The 25,085-nt window shown below is 45.7% G+C and overlaps 1 protein-coding gene across 1 annotated transcript in view; it reads right to left on the bottom strand.

Moving 5' to 3' along the window:
* VAT1L (vesicle amine transport 1 like) overlaps positions 1-15,902 on the bottom strand; it is a 152,253-nt gene extending 136,351 nt beyond the window's left edge. The window contains exon 1 of the mRNA XM_060085173.1: positions 15,584-15,902. Coding sequence (XP_059941156.1) covers positions 15,584-15,810 — 227 coding nt within the window. The 5' untranslated portion in view covers positions 15,811-15,902. The remainder of the gene's footprint in view (positions 1-15,583) is intronic.
* Between the last annotated feature and the right edge of the window lie 9,183 nt (positions 15,903-25,085).

The raw sequence follows: 25,085 nt of genomic DNA, 5'->3' as shown, positions 1-25,085 counted from the left end.
CGTTTGAGTCATTCCCTCATGTTCCCAGAATGGAAGTTTTCGTTTTTGTTTCTTCACTGCAGCTGATAACTTGAAAACATCTAGGACCACAGGCATTGATCTCAGAAAATCTTGCTCCCAATTCTTTTTTTTTTTCTTTTTCCTTTCTTTTTGGCTTTAAGTACCTATTTTATGATCTCAAGACTATGAAAATAGACTGATACAAATCTGCTATGGAAGAATAAACACTTTATCAGAACAAGGAGACCTTTCATGCACATCTCAAATGGCATCTTTCACTGGGGAACAGCCAGAATTGTCCTGGATGGACCTCAGGAGACAGAACCCACCTGAGCTCTATCAGAAGTTGGAAAGAGTGTCTTATGACAGATGCCGAGAACAATCTAGTGGTTACCAGTGGGGAGAGGCAAGGGGGAGGGGCAAAAAAGGGTGGAGAATTAAGAGGTAAAAACTACTATGTATAAAATAAATAAGCTACAACCCAGGGAATATAGGCAATAGTTTACAATAACTAGAAATGGAGCATAACTTTAAAAAATTGTGAATCACTATGTTATACACCTGAAACTTGCACAGTGTTGTACATCAACTATGCTGTAATAAAAAAGGAATGCAAACATAACAAAACATTATAGAAAAGAGGGAGTAACCTCTGAACAAATAGTTTTGCTTCCGCTAAGATCTTCATCGACTAGTGTGTAGACTACTCTTCAAATCCTCAACCAAGAATAAATAACTAAAAACTGACATTCAAATTGACTAAATAATTTGAAATGACATGTAAGCGAAAGAGACAGGAGAGAAATTTTCAACTCAGAAATGTTCGACTCCACCACATTTTCTAAACAGCCTGTCATGTTTGATGCTAAAACACAGCATGGGATAGAGTTAAGAGCCCGAATTCTAAAATGAACCTCCTGGTTTAAAAATCTCATCCCTCTACTTAAAAACCAACCAACCAACCAACAAGAGCAACAAAAACCTCCACAAAAAAACCCAGAAAACTTTCTGGTTACAAGTACACCATTTTCCTTCCATCCCCAGAGAGAATAAAATATAAAGAAGATAAGAAAAAAAAAAAAGAGTGTGTTATGGACGCTCAGACCCCCTTCTGCCCGTCACTGGCCACGGCCCCCGACAGCGGCCTCCTTCGTGTCTGCCTCCATGCGATCCTACTTACCTTGTTTAACCATTATTTTTAGATGTGAAACATGAAGTTCTCTGACACATCTGATGTTTTTCATAACCTACCGCTTTACTTATTAAGTAAATAATGCTGTTGTTGCCCAGACCAGATCCCTTTATCTACAACATAGGACCTGAATTGTGAGGGCAATACAGATTGAGCTATAGTTGTACAGGTCTGTTGTTCCTCAGAGACAAGAAATATATTCCGATCATACGTCCACATTAGTATTCAGAACACCTCAGTAGTATTTCAAACATGGAACAAAATGACCAAGGAGGTACACTGAGAATCTAAATATCAAGAGCCATTTTCAACAGCAACAGAAAAGCATGGCATGAATGGGTCCAAAACAAGCTCTCCTTGATGCCAAGACTGACCCCTTGATTTCTGGACCTGGAGTTATTTATTTACTCTCAGCCTCTCCTGGGGACACAGCAGGTATTTATTCCTAAGAAGGTTCTTGAAAAGGTTAAAATCTCTGTGGTTCAGGTTAGATGTTGACAGTCATTGACTTCAAACAGGTGCCTGGCAATGACTGGTTGTATAGAACATTCAAACTAACTTAATTTAAATTCATCAGACCTTCCATGATTTGGGACTTGGCTCAGGGCTAATGTTACAACAGTGACAATGACACCTCTGGGTCCCAAGAGTTCAGAGATCAACGAAATAAATGACTTCATAGTATGACAATTCCCTAACGGGCAGTGGGATACGGGTCACAGCTAGTGCAGGGAGGGCAGTTACTAACTCACTTTGCAGAAGTCATGGACGTTCCACAGCTAAGTGTCACTTAGGCATGGCTGAGCCCTTTGCTTCCATTCTCCCAAGCTCTCCAGCCTCATCCCACCTCTCCATGAGGGGAGAAAGCATTATGAGACAGTGCAAAGCGCTTACTGCTTGACTTCTCACTGGAGCCCCAGAGGGGCAGGGTTCCCACAGAGAAACAGTCAATTTTTGCTATAACATGACAGCTATCTCCTAAGTCATTGCTGCTGATAAAAACTATGCTTCCTGAAACAGTTGTTTCAATGGGAAAACGAATAAGGTAGACTAGAGCAACATTGTCCAAAGAATATTCTGCAGTGATGGAAATGTTCTGTATCTGCTCTGTCCAATATGGCATCCACTAGCCATGTGTGGTTACTGAACACTTGAAGTGTGGCTAGTGTGGGTGAGGAACTGAACTTTTAATTTTACTTAATTAGTATTTAAAGTTAATTAGCTTTTATTAGAGAAATGTGAATCAAACCTACCATGAGGTACCACCTCACAGCAGTCAGAAGGGCTATCGTTAAAAAGTCTACAAATAGCAAATGCTGGAGAGGGTGTGGAGGAAAGGGAACCCTCCTAAACTGTTGGTGGGAATGTAAATTGGTGCAGCCACTATGGAGAACAGTCTGGAGGTTCCTTAAAAAACTAAAAATAGAGTTACCATATGATCCAGCAATCCCACTCCTGGGCATATACCCAGAAAAGATGAAAACTCAAATTCAAAAAGATACATGCACCCCAATATTCATAGCAGCACTATTTACAATAGCCAAGACTTGGAAGCAGCCTAAATGTCCATCGACAGATGAATGGATGAAGAAGATGTGGTACATATATACCATGGAATACTACTCAGCAATAAAAAAGAATGAAATAATGCCATTTGCAGCAACATGGATGCAACTAGAGATTATCATACTAAGTGAAGTCAGAAAGAGAAAGACAAATACCATATGATATCACTTCTATGTGGAATCTAAAACATGACACAGATGAACTTATTAACGAAACAGAAACAGACTCATAGACATAAAGAACAGACTTGTGGTTACCAAAGAGGAAAGGGGGTGGGGGAGGGATAAATCAGGAGTTTGGAATTAGCAGATACAAACTACTATATATGAAATAGATAAATAACAAGGTCCTGCTGTATAGCTCAGGGAACTATATTCAATATCCTGTAATAAACCATAAAGGAAAAGCATGAAACATAATATGTATATGTAAAACTGAATCACTTTGCTGTACATCAGAAACTAACACGACGTTGTAAATCGACTCTACTTCAATTAAACAAATTAATTAGCCTAAGATGGAGGCGGTAACACAGTCACTACCCTGCTGTCCTCCTCATGGACTGTGCGCAATTCCAAGGCAGAGAGTTTGCCTTAAAATCCATTTTTCCCACGTTCTCTGCTTAGCCCAGGGTATATTCTATCTAGCCTTGCCAACGATGATTCCTCCACTGAAGGCGTAAGTAGGAAAACACCGAGGAGTGATTCAAGCTCTTTCCTTCCTTCTGCTAGAGGGAATTATTGGTTGGCAGCCTTGTGTAGCAAAGGGAAAGCCAAAGGGAAAGCTGATAAGAACAAAGACCTGCTTGATTGATGTGCTTTGGGAAGAGCAAGTATTTATCCTGGAAGATAAAAGAATAGATGTGAAAGGTGAGCAAAGATAGATGCAAAAGACGAGAGATAGCAAGGGCAGGGGTTGAGCATCTGGGAGAGTTTCAAGAGCACAGGGAGAGAGTCTGGAGCGGGCAGGAGGCAGTGAGGGGATCTAAACGGGAAGAGAAGGTTTTCGAGAAGTTTTTCTCCGTGGCACGGATGGATCCAGCTTTGGTGTTTTCTGAAGGACTCAACAGAATTTGACAGTGCTTCTCAGTTATATTGGAAACTGGGTTTCTATTCAAGGGTGAATCATGCCAGCTAAATCTAGGATACAAAAGGAAGAAAGAATAGGAAAAGGAACAAAAAATGTTGAGAGAGCAAAAAGAAGTCACGTGTCCCATAAACGCTGTTGGCTGAGGGCAGAGATGTGGACTCAGTGGGTAGAGGGGGTGCAAACTGCCTTTGCTCTTTATTTCCTACGAAGGAGCAGTCCCAGGGGCATGGGACGTCTCCTCTGTGGTCAGACAGAAATGTTCTCCAGTATCTGAAAGCAGAAAGGGCTGTCTTTGGGAAGGTGGGCACGTTTCTAGCTGCATTACGCATCCTGGGTTCTGGCTGCAGAAACGTTGAGTCAAGAGTTTATTACAGGGTCCCCAGTTGGAACAGTTTCATTCAGTTTAGCTGGAGAATACAGAGAATCCAATTACGAAATCATTCAGACCAATCATAGGAACAGTGGGTTTAATAGCTCCCCATTAGCTGATTGCACTCTGTGTAGCATAGATAAATGAAAAGCCATTCTTTCTGATCTTAGACAGGGATCTGTTTATTTTTTATTTAAGTCTGTTACTTGATGGATTGTCTATTTTAAGAAGCAGTTATGTCTGCATTGGGAGGAAGGAGAGGAGGCTTTGTAGAGTGCAGTTTGAAAGTTTCATCAGAGTTTACTGCAGAATTTAGAGTGTCTGAGCCCCACTATGTATCTATTTGGCTGAAGAGCAGATAAGCCTTCTGGGGGAAAGAGAAAAACTCATCCTAAGGGTAATCTGAGTTGGAGAACAGAAGCCTAGATGAAGAAGCCTGTGGCAATGCAAGAGGAAGGTTTGACTCTGAATGTGGTGTTTGGTCCAACTCAGATTGCCCTTCAACTTCAGAGGCTTGTGTCTAGGACTGAGCAGTGAAGAGTGGGAGTGAAGTTTGATTTCAGCAAACCCGGGCTGAAATCCCAGCTCTCTTTGTCTTATGAGATGTGTGATCTTTAGCAAGTTCCCTTATTTCTCTGATCCTTTCCCTTCATCTGGAAAATGTTTGGTATCATAGAAATTTCTAAAGAACCCTTAATGTGGTGCCCATGGCACACAGAAATCACTCAGTAAAGGTCATTATGATAATTATGATGATAAATGATTAATGACAAGAGTGTCATTATTATAAGCTCCAAACAGGAGGAGGAATAATACAGAAGGTAGCATATGCTGCTTTATAACCTGCATTGGGTGGAAAGGGGACCACAGCCTAAGCAGAGGGCCAGACTCCACCTGGGTTGGAGAGGAAATGGGGAAACATGCTGGGTGGCTTTGGTCTATGGGGAGCACAGAGCCGCAGGCGAGGGTCACAGTCAATGAGGAGCCAGAACTGTGCTTCTGAGCATCCAAGCTACAACCCCTAAGAAACCCTTGCAACTATCTGGGAAGTATTGAAGGTGGGGGGCCTGACACCCACAAAGGAAGGTAGGAACAGAGTCATGGACATACTGTTTTAAAAGGGGCTTTTTTTCCCCAATAGCTTGAAATATTTATTCATTTACTTTCCAGTTTTACTGAGCCGTAATTGACACACTGTATTAATTTAAGGTGTACAACATGATTTGATGTGTGTGTATCTTACACAAGGGATTACCACCATATGTTTAGTTTAGAAATATTGTTTGAACACCCAGGCTGGCAGGGCCTGGCATCCCCAGGTGTACAAGCATCGCAGGAACACTTGAGTTCAAGTGCTCTTGGAATAACCATCATCAGAAGCAGCACACCGGGTTCTCTCCAAGAGCCCTAGCCTCCGATCCCCGATGGAGCCGCACGGCAATATGGAGGAAATGACAGAGCATCTTGAGAAGTCAGAGGCCCACATTTCCCAGCCTCGGGAACGTAGTTATTAGAGGGTTCAAAAGTGATCTCTAGGGGCTTCCCTGGTGGTGCAGTGGTTGAGAATCCGCCTGCCAATGCAGGGGACACGGGTTCGAGCTCTGATCTGGGAAGATCCCACATGCCGCAGAGCAACTAAGCCCGTGCACCACAACTACTGAGCCCGTGTGCCACAACTACTGAAGCCCGCGTGCCTAGAGCCCATGCCCCGCCACAAGAGAAGCCACTGCAATGAGAAGCCCGCGCACCGCAACGAAGAGTAGACCCTGCTCGCCGCCAACTAGAGAAGGCCCGTGTGCAGCAACGAAGACCCAACGCAGCCAAAAATAAATAAATAAATAAAGAAATATTTTTAAGTGATCTCTAGTTTCAAGAGAACAGACTGTGTCAAGGAGAAGTAAAACTCTCCAAAAACATAGTTCCTTTGGTATTCTTTCAAGTCCCCACTCAAAGACCCACGTGCTGGAGAGATGTAGACTTCTGTCAGAGAAAGCTGAGATGGCAGAGGGGAGGCTGAAGGCACTCTAGTGTGGACGGGCCACTGTTTGTATGAGGACCGTCACATTTACAAGTGACACTGCCGCTTCTGCCAAAACGTACACTAACAATTTGGGGAAAGTCGGTAACATTGGGCTGGCCAAACAGTTTGTTTGGGCTTTGCCATAAGATGGTACGGAAAAACCCGAACGAACTTTTTGGCCAACCCAATATATTCACTCATTCCCCCAAAACACTGATTGAGCGCCTACTGTTACCCAAGCCCCAGGCTTGGTGTTCATCACTTAAATGAGAACAGAGAGAGTTTCTGGAATGTCCAAGACGACCAGAGATTTAAAAGATGATGGGCCTCAAAGTTGAAAATATTATATATGTTATTTAATACGATTCAGTAACTTGGTGCTGAGAGATGTAAAGTCCCAAGACAGGGAATGGAGCTGCCTTCTCCAGTCCCCTGCCCGATTCTTCACTTTTCCTGGGTGAAGAAGCATCTCCTGTCCCCCATGATGACGGCCATTTTGATCAGTCCAGTGTGTCTCTTACCTGCGCCGTCTGATAACTGCCCTCCATTCCATTTAGAGTATCTACCCCACCCCCACCCCCAAACACACACACACACACACACACACACACACACACACGCTTCATGAGCTCCTGGTGGGGCTCTCAATCGTGAGGCTCCATTCTTCTAGGTCAGAATAGAACAGAATGGGGCACAAATGTGGCCAATCACCACACTCCCTTGGGCCAAACAGAGAGAGGGACATCCAGGGGCTGGTGTGTGATACATGAAGGGCCAATCAGATTCCTTCCTTGATATATGAAAATCAGGAGAAGAAAGTTCTCTTTGCAGTGGGGCTTGCTAAACTTGCAGAAGGCAGCTGGGGCGAAAGGCTGCCATCTTTCCAAGTCTCAAGAAGGCAGCTCATTGCAGTAGGAGCACGTGAAGCTAACAGACGAGGAGAGAGAAGATAAAAGATGGAAGGAAAGGGGAGTGCCTAGAAGCCCGGGGACAAGTTCATCATGACAGTCACCAAGGCTGAAATGAAGGAAAGAGAGGTCAGAGCAAAAGCGACTGGTATTCTTTTTGAAGATCCCTAAGCTTGGCCCAGCTTCTGGAACACAGCAGGAGCACGATACATTGTGGTTCCATTTCCTCTCTTGTTCCTTCAGGAATTCATCTGGATCTTCTTGTTTACGTCATGCCATGGTGGCACATTCTGTCCAGGCTACTTTTTTTTTTTTTTTTTTTTTTTTTGCTGTATGTGTGCCTCTCACTGTTGTGGCCTCTCCCGTTGTGGAGCACAGGCTCCGGACGCGCAGGCTCAGTGGCCATGGTCCACAGGCCCAGCCACTGTGCAGCATGTGGGAACCTCCCGGACCAGGGCACAAACCTGTGTCCCCTGCATCAGCAGGCGGAGTCCCAACCACTGCGTCACCAGGGAAGCCCTGTCCAGGCTACTTTTGATGTTAGGGTCTTGTACCCTTTGGGGAAGACATGTGGAATCTGAATAGGGACTCCATTCAGAAAACTTTATGACACATGGAGGGACTTTCTAATGTCCTATTTTTTTGCACCTCCTCCTTACCACACCATTAATATATATTAAACATACACTATACGACAAGGACTTCATTCATTCAACAAATATTAAATATGCCAACATTATTGCTATATACTTTAGACATGATCTCTCTTTTGATCCTGACACACACAAAATTATCCCATAAGGACTATAATTATACCCATATTACAGATAAGCAAACTGAGGTTTCAAATGAGTAAGTCATTTTCCCAAGTTTATAGAGATTGCTAAAATGATCAGATTCAGGACTTGAATCCACATCTGCTTCACTTCAAACATTAACTCTTTTATAACCAAAAGCATCCTGCCTCCCATCCAGTTTGGGTGTTTAGTCAGTGCCAGCCCAAGAAATGAATCATTATCATTCTTCTCACAGAAGATAATTACCCTGCAATGGGCTCTGGGGACTACAGGTGTTTGGAGAAGTCAGGAGTAAGAGAACCCAGTGCTTTAACTTGCCAAGGGGTTTCTGTTTGGGGAACCACTGACTCGCATGTTCCTGCCCCCAGGACAGTGCTGGGGAAGAGGCTTAGGCTGAGAGATCAAGGGTCACTGACGGAAGGAGATTGAGGACAGAAGCTCACTGCAGGCTGTCATCAAGAAAATATCACGGGCTTCCCTCGTGGCGTAGTGGTTGAGAATCCGCCTGCTGATGCAGGGGACACGGGTTCGTGCCCCGGTCCGGGAAGATCCCACATGCCGCGGAGCGGCTAGGCCCGTGAGCCATGGCCGCTGAGCCTGCGCATCCGGAGCCTGTGCTCCGCAATGGGAGAGACCACAACAGTGAGAGGCCCACGTACCGTAAAAAAAAAAAAAAAAAAGGAAATATCACATTTAAAGATGAAACAGCCCCTTTCACTGGAGCATCTGTTTTGTCTCTTGGGTCTTCAAACATTACATTTACTCATTTTAATACCATGGCTCCAACCGATGTTCTGTGTGAGATCACACATGGAGGAATTAAACTAATTTGAGATTACACGCCCACTGCCCTTTCCTAGGAAGAGCGTCTTCTTGTTTCTAATTAAACGTTTTCTTCTGACAAATGCCAAGATGCCAAAAAAGATCCCTATGAAGAATAAGAAGTGGCAGGAACTTGGGGTCACGGGGGCGCTATTTCCCATGTCTGGGTGAGCTTTGTTGGCGCTGAATGTCAGTGATTTGCCCAAAGGTCGTGGGATTTTGGGTTCTTCTGGATGAGTGTGAACCAAACTCCAGAGGCTGGGCTGTTTTGCACACCCAGCTATCAGAGAAGTCTGTGCTGCTACCCCCAAATGAGTGTGCGCAGAGCTGGTGTTAGGGTAGCAATACATTCAGTCCAAATCCATTCCCAACCCTGGGCATAAGACTCAAAAGCCAGCACCCTACTCCCTGCTGCCCACGTAGTTTGGTGGGAGATTATCAGGACTGGGAATGGGAGGATGGGGTCATCATGTCCCAGTTCTGTCTTTTGCAGCCCTGGTAACAGAGGAAGGAAAATAACTTTTACTGAGTGCCCACTATGTGCAAGGAGCAGTGAGGACTTTCACAGCCTCTCAGCCAGTCTTCATAACAATACCAAAAAGAGGGTGTTATTACCAACGTGAGGATACGGACAAGGTGAAAGTGCTGTCTGCCTACCGTCACACAGCCATGGGTGAGGTAGGGTTAGGGTAAGAACTCAGATCTGTTGTAGCTTCTCACTCTTTACACTTCATCTCGGAGTCCCTTTTCCTTAGCAAGTAAAGATGATAAACTCATGGGTGAGCGGCAGATGAAAAATGACGAGGATGATAGGCTTTATTGCTACAAAGATGCTGCCGGTGGAGGGTAGAGTGAGCTTGAGTATCAGTCATCACTCCCTTTGCCCATCATGAGCCACTGCCATTGGCTTCTGTCTAATTAAGATCAGGCTGCTGTTTATGGGAACCTGCTCTATGTCAGATGTCCTATAACATGGTCTACATTTCCTTTTTGAATGAAATAGAAGACACACTGATTCTGGGCTTCCTTTCTTCCTCGAATTGCTGGGGAGACAGGAAGTCCATTCCATTATTGGATCAAGAGCAAACATTGCCACCATCACCAGCCCTCTCCAGGGAGGACACAGATAATGGGAAAACGCAAACTTCGATGAATAAGAAAGACCCCAGAAGCAGCATCTCTACCTTCTCGTCACCAAACGGGGCTCAGTGTGACTCAGCAGACTCATCCTTTCCTATCAAGTCCTCATGGCCCCATCCAACACAGGTGACTCAGAACACTTTATTCCAGTCTCTGTGCCATGGTGGCTCCTGGCTCGGGTCTTGAGACCCTCCAAGCAATTTCTCAGTTTTACAAACATCTGTGTCACTTAACCTCATACACTCCATTTGTTTATTTGAATAAACTCAGGGAAGATCACATTGGCCGTATTTCATTGGACTGGCCTTGTCAGGGACACTTTACTGCTGTGTGGTTTGGTAACATCCTGCACTCAAGTTGCCAATGTAACCATAGCCCAATGGAGGCCACAGGGGCAGAGGAAGGAACTCAGTGTCTTGAGTGATGATTATATCGAATCAGCACGGGTGTTCTGGGTCAACAGCCATAGCAGTGTGATCCTAGGTGGGTCCCAAAAGCATCCCAGACCACAGAAATGGACAGAAAGTGAATGTGGTTCAGAAGCACAATGGCCAGTTTGGGAGACAAGATGGCACCATGCAATTTTGAGTCTTATCAGCTATACTTCAAATCAGTCAAATGCATCCATGGTTCTTTCTCTGTAGTTCCGATTCTGGTCTTTGTGTCTGTCTGCTTCTCTCTGTCTCTTGGTCTTTCATTGTCTCTCTGTCCATTGTGCCTTTGTCACTGCGTCTCTCTGATAATCAGACTCCCACATGTAAAGAGTCCAGGAACAAGACAGACTAGGACTTTTATACTGCTCATCCACTTAAGAGTTTGTGATCTTAACTTGTCTCCGAATGTCAGTTTCCCCATTGTTAAAATGGAGATCGTAACATTGACCTTGCTGAGTTGCCATTAGGATAAAATGAAACAAAGAGTGTATAGCAGGCAGTTCAGTTGCTGGCTCCTAACAAGTGCCCAATAGATATGAGTTCCCTCCCCATCTCCAGTGCACTTTACCCTCATGATATATTAGGATCCTACCAATCTGTTGGCTTTCCTCTAGCGTGGCCTGCCCTCGGCCCATTTTCAGATCAGCCAATGGCGCCATTGGCTGATGGCTGCAACTATTTTTCATCCAGTTGGTCTCATTCCAGCAGTTTCATGTGGCCTCTTGCTGTAAATCAGTCTGGGAAAATAAATGTCCCCAGTCCATTAGTGCCTTTCCACCACAAGCCAATTTGAGCCACAAAACAGACCAGCTTCTTAATGGCCACTTAAATACATTCCTGCAGCCCAGTCTGGAGACCCTCAGCCTCAAATCCCACCAGCTCCTGTCCAAAAGAACCTCCACTGTTACAAGACTGCTGGCAGCAAAGGCATAGATCAGACCCTTAACACCTGCGGGGGGCAGGGCGGGGGAGACCACAATCCCTGGTTTGCCTAGAACGGTTCCAGTTTGTCCCTGCTATCCCAGAGTAATTACTAGCAGTGTTCTTTCACTCTCCAAAGAGTGCTGGTCTGAATGGTAGACTATAAAAGGTATCTATGGAAACCAAGAATAATAGTTTATAGTAATAATAATAATGTCTAGCATTCATTGATCCCTTGCTCTGTGCCACGCATCACCATAAAGGTCCTGATGCACCGTGGGCTCAGTGTGACTCAGCAGAAACCCCCTTACAGCACTCTGAAGGGAGGTGCTATTATTATCTCCATTTTATAGAGCAGGAAGCTGAAGTTTAGAGCAGTAGGCGACACGGTCAAGGTCAACCAGTGTAGAGGGCGCTCGTTGTGCCCCACTCAGATCCCTTTTACTGGGCAGTGCACCCATCCTCCGGCTGCTGGGAGAGCTGGCTGCTCAGAGCTCAGAGCAGTCCCCGTCCCCTCTTCCACGGGGAACAGAGGCTCCACGTCCCCCCTTGGAAAGCAGCCCAGAGCCCAGAACCGACTGATGACAGGGGCTGGGGGGTGTGTGGCCCAGAAGGCTTCCCCCATTGCTACAAGGTCAGATTGACTCTATGGTACAACTCATGCTCCATAACCCCTGGTGGGATCCGGCTGAGACCCAGCTCTTGCTTGGCTTGGGGACTTGCCCAGCCCCATCCTGCTTCCCTTGCTCCCCGTCTCCCAAGAGCACCTCTTACATCAGCCACTTCAAAAAGCATCCCTGTCCCAGGCTCCGCCTCCGGGGGACCAGTCCTGGGATAGCCAGTTAGCAGGTGGCTGAGCTGGGACTCATGTCTAGGAAGGTCTCACTCTTCATCACTAAGCAGATGTGATATAACACTGCCTATATTATACATCTCCAAGTCATCAAGTCTCCAGGAAGTATGTCGTACAGGCATAGATATGACAACAGTCACAACAACTACCGTTTACTTAGTGCCAGCTTTGGGTCCTGCATCTGATCCTCTCAACACCATGATGTTCATTTCAGTATCCCCATTTTGCAGCTGAGGCACAAAAATCTTGGAGAAGTTAAGAGAGATGCTCACCGAGGTTACATGGATACATCTTTCTCCAAAGGCCGGGCGCTTTTTCCCCTCGGCCAGTTAAATCGCTTGCTGTGTAAATTGTTCACTGAGTGGTAGATGAAACAGGCTCCCCATTAAAGTTGATGCTCTGGCAACAATTTAGATGGAAGACTGGGCTATCCCTCCCACCCTGCACACCCCGCAGTGGTTCTTTCTGAGCTGCGTTTGACCATCAAGCCTCCACTTTGCGGGGAAAGCTGTATTACTCTGGGAATGGCCAGAGAATGTTTCCTTAAGCCAGACATAAACAGATCAAAGGAGCCATATTCACTGAAGAAAAGAAAGAAAGCAAGCTTATGTGCCAAAGGTCCGGAGAAGTAAATTACATATCTTGTGGCTTTTCCACAGAGGGAGACAAAATAGAATAAAAGGAAAACAGCAGAGCTTTAAGGAGAAACAAACCAGGATTCAAATCCTATCTCTACTACCTGTGTGATGTTTTAGCAATTTACCAAACATCTCCAGGCCTCAGTTTGCTCTACCATAATACCTACTGCATTAGACCACAGATGAGATGGGTAAATGAGATAAAATATGTATTTCCCCCAGCCTCTTCCCTTCCATTTCCATAAAATTTATACAGTAACCAACTTGGACCCTCATTCCAGGTCTGAATACTACTAGTTCAGATAAACTAGGCTTTATTCTCTAGCAAAAAGCATATCCTATTTGATGATAAAAGGTTTACATTAAAAATAGAGAATGAGAGAGAGAGAGGGAGAACAGATAAGAGGGAACCCTTCATCCAGGAGGCGATCAGCTGATTCATAAAACTACAGAATGAGTCATCCTGGCTCCAAGGCTAAACTTACAATCAATGGGCATCTTTGGCCAGCCAATCCTAACCTAGTGGACAAAGAAGGGCCCAGCAGGCAATCCTCACAGATTCCAGTCCCCCCTTGCAAAACCGATTATCTCTGCTTCCAACTTGGGGAAATGAAAATCAATCTGGGCCTTTGCAATACTGTATTCCAAATCCGCCCCCTCACCCCCCATGGCTAGCTAGCTTTCTGAACAACTGGGGTGGGGGATCTGCAGTGATTCCATTGTGTGTGTGTGTGTGTGTGTGTGTGTGTGTGTGTGTGTGTGTGCGGCTCCAGTGAAAAACAGGCTTCAGTGTCTGGCTTTGAAAATCAATCTCCCGGCCTTCATCTTGACAGGTATTATTTCCAAATGCTTCAGATCCTCTCAGCATTTATGCAGTAAGCAAAAGGCTGGAGAACCCAGACCTATTTGCCCTGCAGATGACAATCTTTTCTCTTAAAAAGTAGCTTCGACATTTTCACTCTCTGAAAATACACTCTGACAAAGAGTCCTAGAACCCAGTCCTCAATTTGAATGGAGGGTCATAAATTACACACACACACACAGTATTTTTGATAGGTGGTTTAGGAAGGAGAATTATCAATACACAGTTTTAATGTTACTAGATAGACATTCTTCCACCAGCAAGTGAAGAAAAATAATGACTCAACAATCCCCCTCCAGGCGTCTTTCCTCCATCCATTCATCCCGCAGTAACTTAGTCATTCAGCAAGAGCTTATTCAGGATATACTGGGTGCCAAGCTCTGCGCTGGGCACTGGGAATTTATTGGTGAGCAGGGCAGAGGTAAGCTCTGCCTTCTGGGATCAGCCAGCTTGGTTCAGAAAGAGTTAACAGAATAGAACTGTATAGGATCCCCCAGTTGGCCAGAGCCTTGTCCCCTGCCCTGAATTTCCCAGGGAGAGGCCCCTGTGTTTAGAGTCAAACATGACCAGCCCCATATCTGATGAGTGAGCCAGAGAGCAGCGACCGCCTCTCTCCAGCCTCCTTCCAGTCTGGCGAATGAAACCTGCGTCTGCTCTCAAAGCGGCAAAGGGGAGGGGAAGCTCCTTTGCCTTTTTCTTGACTCTAGATTGTTCCCAGATTCTGAGTTTGGGGGTCTAACCTGGGAACCGGTGAGCTGGCTGCTGCTTTTAGGGAGCAGTGTCTGTTGGGGGCTTTAAAAAACCGCGATGGGAAGGGGTGGGCCCATCTCACTGTGCTAACAGCAACTTACCCTGAAAAGCTTCCCACGCTGCTGCATGGACAACTCAAGAGTGGTGGTCCAGCGAACCCTCTGGGGTGAGCCCTCCCTCCCCAGAATTCCAAGGAAATGACCATATAGTAACAGCACAAGAGAGGCTTAAACACTCCAGGAGGAATCCCAGCCGGTTCGGGGGGTGGGGGGAGGGGAAGGGAGGAGGGGGGCGGCAGGGGGAGGGGGAAGGGAGGAGGGAGGCGGCAGTCTGAAGTTCCCTGGGGAGGAGTGGGGACTAGAAGGGTACTCAGATTGCTGAGCTCCTCCTGAGATGGCAGCGGGAGTTAGGAGAAGATTCAGTTGTTTTGTTTGTTTGTGTCATTCCTCTTCAGAGAAACACAGAAGATGCTTGTGGGGAAAGAGGGGTGATGAAGTAGCAGTTTTGGCCTCACCCCTCACGGGGCTTAGATGCTGGGTACCTAGGATGCTTCCCAGTTCCTCTCCCCGTATCAGACCACTAGGACGGGAGTGTGCAGCGGTGACGAGGTAGGACGCATTTCCCCAGCCCCGCACTCCATCCCCAGCCCCACCAGGACAATAGCATAGAGGCTGAAAAGATCCAGTATCAAATCCTGGCCATGCCACTTAGTGGCGGCCGAAAGATCTTGGGTAAATCACTCTCCGAACCCTGGCTGCCGCACCTGTAATGGGGGACAATGATGGTACCTAACTCACTGGGTCCCAGGAAGTATTAAATAAGATCGCTCACATAAAACTCTAAAAAACGAAAGCTCGTACACAGTAAGCCGACGGTTATTTTTTTAAGCATGTTGTCGTCAAACCCCCTCTCCTGGCAGCTGAGCTGTCCTACCCCACGGAGAGCTTCCGCCGCGCAATCTTCCAGACCCTGAGCGCTGGGCGCCACATCGACCCTTCCCCTCTCACAGGCTCCTCCGGTCACCCCTAGATCCGGCTTGGGGAGGGCGAGGGCCGCCTCTCAGCATCCTCCCCAGCATCAGCTGGCCCAGGGCCTCGGGGAGGCTCTGAGACCCGGGTGAGGGCGCGGAGGGGGGTGTCCACGGAGGCTCTCCCCCAACCTGCTCCCCGGAGCACTGAGCGCGCAAAGAGAGAAAAAGAGAGAAAGGCGCGGATACTGGACCAGGCTTTGACGCGGATCTTGAGCTCGCCGTCCTGCGGCTCGGGCATGGCCTTCCTGGTGACCCGCAGCTTGTTGAGCCCCCCGAAGCCGGCCAGCACCACGGCGCGCATCTCCTGGGCGTCCCCGAGGCGGTGAGAGCCGCCGCCGCCCTCCGCCGGCTCCTTGACTGCCTCCTTCTCGATCATTTGCTCCGTCTCCTCCGCCTTCTCCACGCCTTCCTTGGCCATGGCGCGCGCGGCCGCGGGGCGCACGGGCTGCAGCGGCTGAGGCGCGGGGGGCTTGGGGCTCCTCTCCCGCGGGTTCCTCCTGTTGAATGTGGGATGCTCAGCGGTGCAATGGCTGCAGCCTCTGCGAGCAGCGCCGCGGTCCACAGCCTCCGCCGTAATCCTCCCAAGAGCCGCGCCCCTGTCCGCCCCACCTCGCTCCCCACCGCTCTTCCCTGCCCGATCAAAGCCTCAACTCCAGTTTCTCAACCAGTGTCAAATCAAGCTCTTGATCGTAGACCCAGAGTCCAGATTTGCCCCAAACTCGTGAGTTAAACATGCAGAGAGGACGCCTTGCCCTCCGCTGTGGGCGCAATACTTCGTTATATACGGCGCAGGCTGGGCGCCTTGAAATGGACAGAGATGAATGTCTGGGTCTGGAGGATGCCTCCCCGCCCCAAGGTTGCCTCCTCTCCCACCGACATGAGGGGGCGGGCGGGATAGACTGGAAATGGTGCTTTTTCCCAAACCATCAGTCCCAGCTAGAAGAGAGGAGAGGTTCTGGAAGCTGGAAACTAGAAATCCCTCTCGCTGCCCCGAGGAGTCCAAATCCAGGGTCTTCGCACTCAGGACCTCCAGGGTTATCGCGGATGCTCTCTACGGCATCGCCAGGAGCATCTTCAGATGGCTAATTCTCACTACCCGCACCATTTGGGGCCGTTAAAGAGGCTCCAAAAAGAATTCAGTACCAGAAAGCGGTCCTGTACTTGATTTGACCTCCCCCCCAGAAGATCAGATCAGTGTGCACCCCTCCGCAACACAGTCATGTACACACACACACACACGTGTGTGTGTGTGCACGCGCAGCAATAACTGGCTTTTTGTCTTTTGTTATCGAGGGCTTTGAAAAAGAGCTCACAGGAAAATCTTAGATTTTTTTTTTTTAAGGAAAAAAGATGGGGGATTGCCTTACAGCAGTTTAAGGAAAGATGCGGTTGAGGAGTGATAGGTGTATATTCTAGTTACTGTGCAACCACAGCCAGCCTTAGGATCTTGGATGACTCATTCAGTCTTTCAAGCCTCTGCTTCCTCATCCATAAAATGGGTACATTAATTTTGTTTATTTGCATTGTTCTAATTGCTGGGCTGGACATGACTTTCGATAACTCCTGGTCCTTACCTTTGAGGAGCTCATTCTCAGAGCGCGAGGCAGGAAGGACACAGTCAGCAACTCGACAGGACACAACGAATAGTGTCAGGGCCTCTTCTCCCTCGGCCTCTCTGCTTCAATGCCCTGGCCTTCTAGTCCTCAAAAAGAGTATTAGGTTCCCTCCTACCCGCTGTTGTCTCCAAGCCTGGAGTGTATGTCCCACCTCCTTGTGTTAATTCTTAGTTCACTCTCAACTCAAACCCATTCCTAGTGAGAAGCTCCCCAACCCCAGGGTATGTTGGCTGTCCTGTATGGTAAACTCTCATGACAGTTTGTAACAAACTTTTATATGATTACCTGTTAATGTCTTTCCCTTTTCCAGCTGTGGTCTTCATGTGAGCAGGAGCTATTTCTGCATTTATCCAGCATGGTTTCCCTGGGAGGTTAACACATGATTGGTACATAGTAGAATATACTCAGAAAAATGCTTGTTGAATGAATGAATGAGTTTGTGAATGCAGATGCTACCGTGGGAACCCAGAGGAGGGTACAGTTGAAGAAGACCTCAGAGAGCGGGGGACTTGAGCCAGACCTTGAAGATGAGCCAGATTCCTCAAGCGGGTGATTTCAAGCACCTTCAAACACATGGAAAGGTGACAGGTGATAGGACTTTTGGGAAGACACTGCCTTATTCTGCGTGAGCTGAGCATTGGCTCTGTTTGGCAGTCACTGGAGACTAGGCTGAAAGGTTGGTAGGCACCAGCTTTTGAGGATTTTTACATACTGTATTATAAAATTCAGGACATAATCATGGAGGCAATGGGCATCACTGAAGGCTTGAAAAACAAAAACAAGGGAATGGCATCACCAGACTGCATTTCAGGATAACAACTTTGGCAGTAAGGGGGTGATGGTTTAGAGGATACAGTTACTGGAAGCGTGGAGATCAGTTAGAGACTAGACAGACAAAAATCAATAAATCCATCAGTAAATAAGAGGCTCAACTGAGGCAATGGCTGTGAGGTGGAAAGGAGGAGATTAGAAGGAAGCTGAATAGACAAGGCGTGGCTAATGAATTAAACATTTTATTGTAAACCCAATTGTCCAAATTATTAAGCCTGTTGACATTGTAAGATATAACGTTGAGGCTGGATTCTACCCTGAAACAAAAATTGTTTTTTCATAAATTTATTTATTTATTTAATTTTGGCTGCATTGGGTCTTCGCTGCTATGCACGGGGTTTCTCTGGTTGCGGCGAGCGGGGGCTACTCTTCATTGGTGTGTGTGCTTCTCATTGTGGTGGCTTCTCTTGTTGCCGAGCACAGGCTCTATGTGCGCAGGCTTCAGTAGTTGCAGCGTGCGGGCTCAGTAGCTGTGGCTCACGGGCTCTAGAGCGCAGGCTCAGTAGCTGTGGTGCACGGGCTTAGTTGCTCTGCGGCATGTGGGATCTTCCCAGACCAGGTCTCGAACCTGTGTCTCCTGCATTGGCCGGCAGATTCTTAACCACTGCTCCACCAGGGAAGTCCCTGAAACAAGAATTTGAGTGCTAGTGGTTTATTTTGTAGGTAATCCCAGGAAGCTCCCATCAGGAAGTCAGAAAATGAGCAGGGAAGCAATAGAAACCAACATAGGGTGCGTTACCACGGGGACAAATGGGGCTCAAACCCAGAGACAGTGTGGAACAAGCCTTAGAGTTATCCCTCCCAAGGAGTAAGGAAATGGGTATTTTTAAACTAAGTTTTCTGCTGATTGAACAGCTAAAGGCTGTTCCTGGAACTGTTAACTCCCTGGCACTTCCAGCCTGCTCCAGGTACCTGGGCTGAGATGCCCCAGTCAGGATGCTCTCAGTAAGAAGCCATCACCTTAGACAGGGAATGGTGAGTTCAAAGGGGATATGGACTTGGCGCTGACAACATCTGCAAGGTGTGGTATTGTTTTGGGGGTGACTACTCTTCTAGGCACTTTAGGTACGTTTTGTAATTTGATTCTCAGAATAACCTTATTAGGTAAGCATCATTATTCCTACTTTACAGAAGAGGAAACCGAGTCTTAACATGGTGAATTATCCTGCTCAAAGGAACACAGTGACTATGGTGTGATACACAACTGACACCAAATGGATGCTCTTGACATGTCACCACGCATGTTTATTTGGATGGGTCAAATGAGTCATTCCCCCTGATTGGTAATACTCCATGGCATTTTTGCTGTCCTTTTCCTCTTTATTGGCTTCCTAATATTTCTGTCCCACTAAGATCCCTTGCCTTGATTCTGAGGGTTTTCCTTTAGCAACAGAAAGTTAATCTACTTTGCACTCAGCACACAGCATGTTTAAGAGAAAGTGTTTGCCTTATAGTATGTTAAAAGGAATATAATTACTTCCTTCAAGGGAATCTTCTGGCTGTTTACAAACCCCAGATTATAATTGGTTTGCAGCCGATTGTGACAACAACTAAGAGGAAACACACCACAATCTGTGCTGCTTGGGGAGGAATACCTTCCTCTGAGTCTTATATACCACCATTTGGATCATTAAGTATTCCCAAATCTTCTCCTCTCTGTTGGAATATGACAAGTGCCATGCGGCAAGGCATCTCTCCAAATAAGCACAATAAATCTATGTTCAATTTATAAAATTGATTCCCTGGGCATTAGCTCATTTAGAGCTTCAGTGGTGAAATATCTTACATTATAGGGCAGTGTCACACAGCGACAACTGCTGGTGAAATACAGCATTACAACTCAGCTCTATTAGCTTGTATATGACGTGGGAACAGGTGTGTGTCCCCTTGGGAGGAGTATAGACAGTCAAAATAGGAACTGCTCAAGGTATTAGCTATCCTAGGGCAGTGTCACACAAAAGAGGTGCTATCTTTGAGCAAGAATATATGGGAAACAATCTTAGTATGATTTCAGAATGGTTTTCTAAGTAACTTGGAATGGTTCAGTAACTTTCCGGAGAAATAGATTACATGGAGCAAACAGTCAATGTCTGAAACTATATCCTTCAGTAAGATTTCTTCTATTGTATTTTCCTCAATACAGTTAGAGTCATTTATTATAATAATTGTTTAATCTAAAAAATAATCCTGTGCCATAGGTACTATTATCCTTATTTTACACAGGAGAAAATTTAATAGAAACTGAGTAACTTTCCCAAGGTCACCTACTTAGTCTGTGGCAGAGCTGGGATTTGAAGTGGGAGGCAGTTGACTCTAAAATGTGGATTCTTAACCACTATGCCTAATGCCTATGGTTTTATAAGCTGTTATGTATTTCAAAATTTCCATAGAATAGGTTGAGAGGAAGGAGAAAAATTTAGAAGGTCAGTAATGAAGAACGGTTAGTAGTTGATGGCCACTGAAAGATCTCAGTAAAATCCAAGAACTCATATTCAAGGATGTATGCTATAATTTCTTATAGTTTGGGTTGATGTAATTTAAAAGGTCATGAAGCATGATTGACACAAATACAGCATTATCTTCAGAGAAGTACTGGATAGGTGTGCAGCCCATCCTGAAGGTGGTAGAATAAACTTCCTATTTATATATCATAGGACCAGTCATAGATGGTTAACTCTAGATGTGTCAGAGGAAAAAAAAAAGAACTGATATCTGTTCATCACCTTTTGAGTGCTGACCTTGTACTACTGCTAAGTACTGGAGATAGAATGGCGAATAAGACAAACATTCTCAGTCCCAATGGAGCTAGCATTCTAACTAAGGAGAAATATATTGGTTTAGGTTGGGTTCCCCAGAAGCAAATCTTTCCTAATTCAAATATTTGAGTACAAATGGCTTATTTGAGTGGTGATTCTAGGAAGTAGGCATCTGTGGAACTGATATAGGGAAGGGAAAGGAGTCAGTACAAGGTACATTATCTAGCAGGTTATCACTGTCATTAACTCAGGTTAAATCCTGCTGGAGAACTCTAGATGACAGTGTAGAACACACCTCAAAGTTCTCCTAATCAAGAAGCAAGGTAAATGGAGTATCCATTGACTCCTATCTGTCCTCCAGTCCTGTTGGTCGACGGCTCTTTCTGGGGGTTGCTAACCGTCTACTGTTTCTGATCTGCCCTGTACATGGATTGTTTTGGAATTGGCAGTTAGACCAAGCTATCCTGAAAGAGTTGCAGGTGTCTTGATTTAAAGCCATTGGGTCATTGTGCACGGCAGTGGTGAGTTCCAAGAAGGTGTACGTGGAACAAAAACAATCGCTGCTATATACATGAAACCAAAAAAATCCTAGTATGGTAAGCACTGTAAAGAAGGAATAGAAGGTGCTGTCTGGAAGGTCAGAGAAGGCTTCACTAGGAAAGTGACGATAAAGTATTAGATTCAGCTATGAATAACAAAACCCCCAAATAAGAAGGAGCTTAAAGAAAGTAGAATACACTTAAGGATGGTATGGTGTCTCCACAACATCATCGAGACCAATGTTCCTTCCAGCTCTGTACTTCATCTAGATGAAGGATTGGCCCGCATTCTCATGGTTCAAGATACAGCCCTCACACCCATGTTCCAGGTAGCAGGAGCGAGACATGTGGGATGGGAGAGAAAGGCCCACATCTTTCTTTTAAAGGAAACTTGAGGAGACCACCAAAATATTCACATCCACTTACCTCTTATTGGCCAGAGCCTAGTCACATGGCCATATCCTGCTTCAAAGGAAACTGGGAAATGTCATTTTTTCTTAGTTAAGTGACCACGCTGGAGGTGAGAGTCAGGGTTCGATAATTGATGGGGAATAGGAAAGATAATATTGGGATGTGGTATATAGAGATGTCACTGAAGGGCTTTTAATAAATGAATGATATTATGGAGAATGGAGGTTAATCCTCATAACATCTGAAAGTGCAACATTATCCAAGGATCTCAATCATGTGACTCAATCCTGCTCTCTCAACAACTCCTCTAAGAGAGCTTTTCACCCTTTTGGATTTTTCTCTTCAAAGGACTTTGACTGTCATTTTATAATGAAAGTTAACAAGAAGACTTAATTCTCTTTCCATAACCAAACGATGCTGGTCATGAGACACTGAAGACCATTTGAGCTCTTGAGGAGCCCAGTCACGTATGAATACAATTAGAAACATTTCACCTGCTCTTATTCTTATATCTGAAAGCAGCTGTTATCCCTGGAGTCATGGTCTTATCAGTTAGTATTATTTGGTATAGGAGAACAATATACTGCACAGGAGTGAGAAAAAAAATTCAGTCAAGTAGCTTATGTTTTTGAAGCCTTGTTCAAGCTAAAAGATAATTTCTGAGTGATTTACTTTACCCCTCCCTCTGAATTTTCTCAAGGGTTTTCCACCTAGTGTGAGGCATATGATTTCTCATATGCATCATCACTGCAATGATGCCGTCTGCTTCTTTCAAATGCTGCAGAGTGCTGTGTTTTTCCCAGAGTACTTTGCTATAGATCATTGTGAATAATGGTAATGTGATAGGGATGAAAAATTTAGGTTCAGAAGTAAACAAAGCATTTACTCCTCAGATGGAGTCCAGGAGAGACCCGAAAGGGGGAGAATTCCCTCCCCGACCCCATCCCAACCATTCGTTTTCTTACAAGCTGAGAACATCATACTACAAATCAGGATGAATGAACCCTCCAGCTAACTCAGTCTCTTAGTTCCCTGATGTCTCTGGTTTGGGCTAAGAGCTGATTCCCCTGAGTTTTGTTTCCATCGTTATTTGATGGGCCCATATCCTTGGGGCTTTCTAAGAGTGAAGACTGTGTGAAGCTACAAGATCTCGATGTAAACTGAAAATACTCAATCTGAGAAGGACACATTTTGCCTTTCCTGTTCTGAGATTAGAAGGATCAAACCCCAGGAAATAGGGGAAATCTCTTCAGGAGAAAGCATCCTACCCTTTTCCTTTTAGTATGCCTCTCCTCTTCACAGAGTTTAGTGGGGTGCTTTACACAAAGTAAGTGGGCAAGAAATAATATCCATCTATCATCCATCCATCCATCCATCCATCCATCTATCCATCCACCATCCATTCATCCATCCATCCATCAATCTATCCATCCAGCCATCCATCCAGTTCCTGTATTCTTACTAGACAATAAGCAAAGTAGAAGGAACACGTACCTTGTTCCCAGAACTTGTTTGTATCCCAGTTTTCTGTTTACTAGCTATGTGGCTTCTAGGTTTCAAGAGATTGAGAGAGTTGCCCCCATTAAATAAGGGTCAGAAGACCTAATTTTCAGGATGTGAAAACTATATGAGATACCATGCCAAATCCTTCCAAGTATTATTTCCCACACAAAGCCATTGATAAATGGACAGTAATTTCCTCTCTGCTTCCTTCATGGGTAAGGCTTGGTACATGTCCTGAGAGGGAGACAGACACATGAAAAACATGGCACAATGTCCTAGGGAGGCAATACAGTGCAGATAGAGAATAGGTGCATAGGCTCTGGGATTGGATGGGCTGTGTTCCAGTCCTGGCTTGAACCCTTCCTAGCTGAGAAATCTGGGCTAATTCCTTTTCTGTTGCTTTATTTTCTAATCTGTAAGATATGGATATTGATCACACCAATATTACAGATTTGTGGTGGAAATTTTAAAGAAGTAATCCAAATAAATGTCTATGCCTAGAAGAAATACTCTTTATATGTTAGTGCTTTGTAGCTGCCTTTGTCATCACACTTAATATTTCAATAACTGTGTTTAATTCATAAAGTAGAGAGTTCCAATCCAGCCTTTTACAAAGTTCATTCAATAACACAGTAGTTTCTTGGGATATTGGTTGATGCTAGGGTAAAAGGGAGCTCTGTGATTAAATTTTCTTGTGTCTCTGTAGTGCAGTTAAGCCTCTTTCTTTAATGTAGGTCATTTTAGAGACATGCAAATCTTTTGATTCTCTAAATGGAGATACTGAATGCAGCTTCACCCAAAATTGCTTGACTTCCAGCCTTTTTCCCTTGAAGACTAGCATTCTGCAGGATGTCTTTTGGGAAAAGATGCTCTAGACAAATCAGTGGATAACTGTTTCTTGAGTGGCTGCTCAGGGATAGCCACTGTGAAGGAAAGAGAAAGAGAAAATAGCACGCTCTGCCCTCAGTGAGCTGAGAGGCGTACTTGAGAGAACAGAAAAGTACAAAGAGTTTTGAGAAGCCTTAAACACTAAACTGGGACCCAGAAAGATTATGAAGCAGATAAAGTGGGTCTGATGGGGGGCACAACAGGGAGCAGTGAAGACTGTGGCAAACGGGTACAGATGGCCGTTCTAACCTCAACTTCAGTCTGTCATTGCCACGTGAGGACTGTGCTTAGTGTTGCCAGGTCTTCCAAATGTTCAAGAGAAGCCTGAAGTCTGGATTTTTTTTTTTTTTTTTTTTGCGGTATGCGGGCCTCTCACTGCTGTGGCCTCCCCCGTTGTGGAGCACAGGCTCCGGACGCGCAGGCTCCAGACGCGCAGGCTCAGCGGCCATGGCTCACGGGCCCAGCCGCTCCGCGGCACATGGGATCCTCCCAGACCGGGGCACGAACCCGTATCCCCTGCATCGGCAGGCGGACTCTCAACCACTTGCGCCACCAGGGAGGCCCTGAAGTCTGGATTTTTATGTGAAATCTCCCCAATTTAAAAAATCCTGACAAATATTACATAGGATGCACAAAACCTATCTGTGAGCTATATTTAGCCCATGTGGCACCAATTTGCAATTCTTGCTCTAAGCTAGGAGTTCTCAGCCAGGGATGATTTGGGCCCCCTGGGAACATTTGGCAACGTCTAGAGACATTTTTGGTTGTCACAAGTGGTGCTACAGACATCCAACGGGTGGAGCGTGGGGATGCTGCTGAATATCCTACAAGGCACAGAACTGCCACCACAACAAAGAATTATTCAGCCCCTCACGTCAATATTGCTAAAGTCGAGAAATCCTGCTCTAAGCCATGAATCCTTAGATCCTGCGAGTGAGGAAGTCTATGGTTTTGACTTGCCGCCTGTGTGACCTTGGAAATGTCCTTGTTCCAGGTGGTAAAAGAAGATACTTGGACTAATTGATGCTCAAGGGACTTTCCAGCCCAGGGGCTGAGGTCACATCAATCATCAAGGTTGGCGGTGGCCTGGCACATGGGCTGTCTCTGCAGAGACGACATTGATCAGAAATGGTAGCTACTGAAATGACA

Source organism: Mesoplodon densirostris, chromosome 19, assembly GCF_025265405.1.
Source record: "Mesoplodon densirostris isolate mMesDen1 chromosome 19, mMesDen1 primary haplotype, whole genome shotgun sequence".
Classification (NCBI taxonomy): Eukaryota; Metazoa; Chordata; class Mammalia; order Artiodactyla; family Ziphiidae; genus Mesoplodon; species Mesoplodon densirostris.
The sequence above is the reverse complement of the archived record's forward strand: the minus strand, read 5'-3'. Positions and strand labels throughout refer to the sequence as shown.